At 50.0% G+C, this 362-nt stretch overlaps 1 protein-coding gene across 1 annotated transcript; it reads right to left on the bottom strand.

Annotated features, from left to right (window-relative positions):
- Positions 1–8: 8 nt before the first annotated feature.
- Positions 9–356, bottom strand: LOC106512818 (putative uncharacterized protein DDB_G0281733; the record flags this gene model as incomplete). Its single annotated transcript, XM_014001346.1, has 1 exon — positions 9–356. A coding segment is annotated over one exon (348 nt), but the record flags the coding sequence as incomplete, so codon positions are not given.
- Between the last annotated feature and the right edge of the window lie 6 nt (positions 357–362).

Raw genomic sequence — 362 nt, forward strand, 5'->3', positions numbered from 1 at the left:
TCTGCAGAGTTCTGAGAGTCCTTAGAGTCTGCAGAGTTCTGAAAGTCCTGAGAGTCCTGAGAGTCAGCAGAGTCTGCAGAGTTCTGAGAGTCTGCAGAGTTCTGAAAGTCCTGAGAGTCCTGAAAGTCTGCAGAGTCCTTAGAGTCTGCAGAGTCCTTAGAGTCTGCAGAGTCCTTAGAGTCTGCAGAGTCCTTAGAGTCTGCAGAGTTCTGAGAGTCCTTAGAGTCTGCAGAGTTCTGAAAGTCCTGAGAGTCCTGAAAGTCCTGAGAGTCTGCCGAGTTCTGAGAGTCCTTAGAGTCTGCAGAGTCCTTAGAGTCCGCAGAGTTCTGAAAGTCCTCTGAGTCCAGCTGGGTCAGTCATCA

Source organism: Austrofundulus limnaeus, unplaced genomic scaffold (assembly GCF_001266775.1).
Source record: "Austrofundulus limnaeus strain Quisiro unplaced genomic scaffold, Austrofundulus_limnaeus-1.0 Scaffold15769, whole genome shotgun sequence".
NCBI lineage: Eukaryota > Metazoa > Chordata > Actinopteri > Cyprinodontiformes > Rivulidae > Austrofundulus > Austrofundulus limnaeus.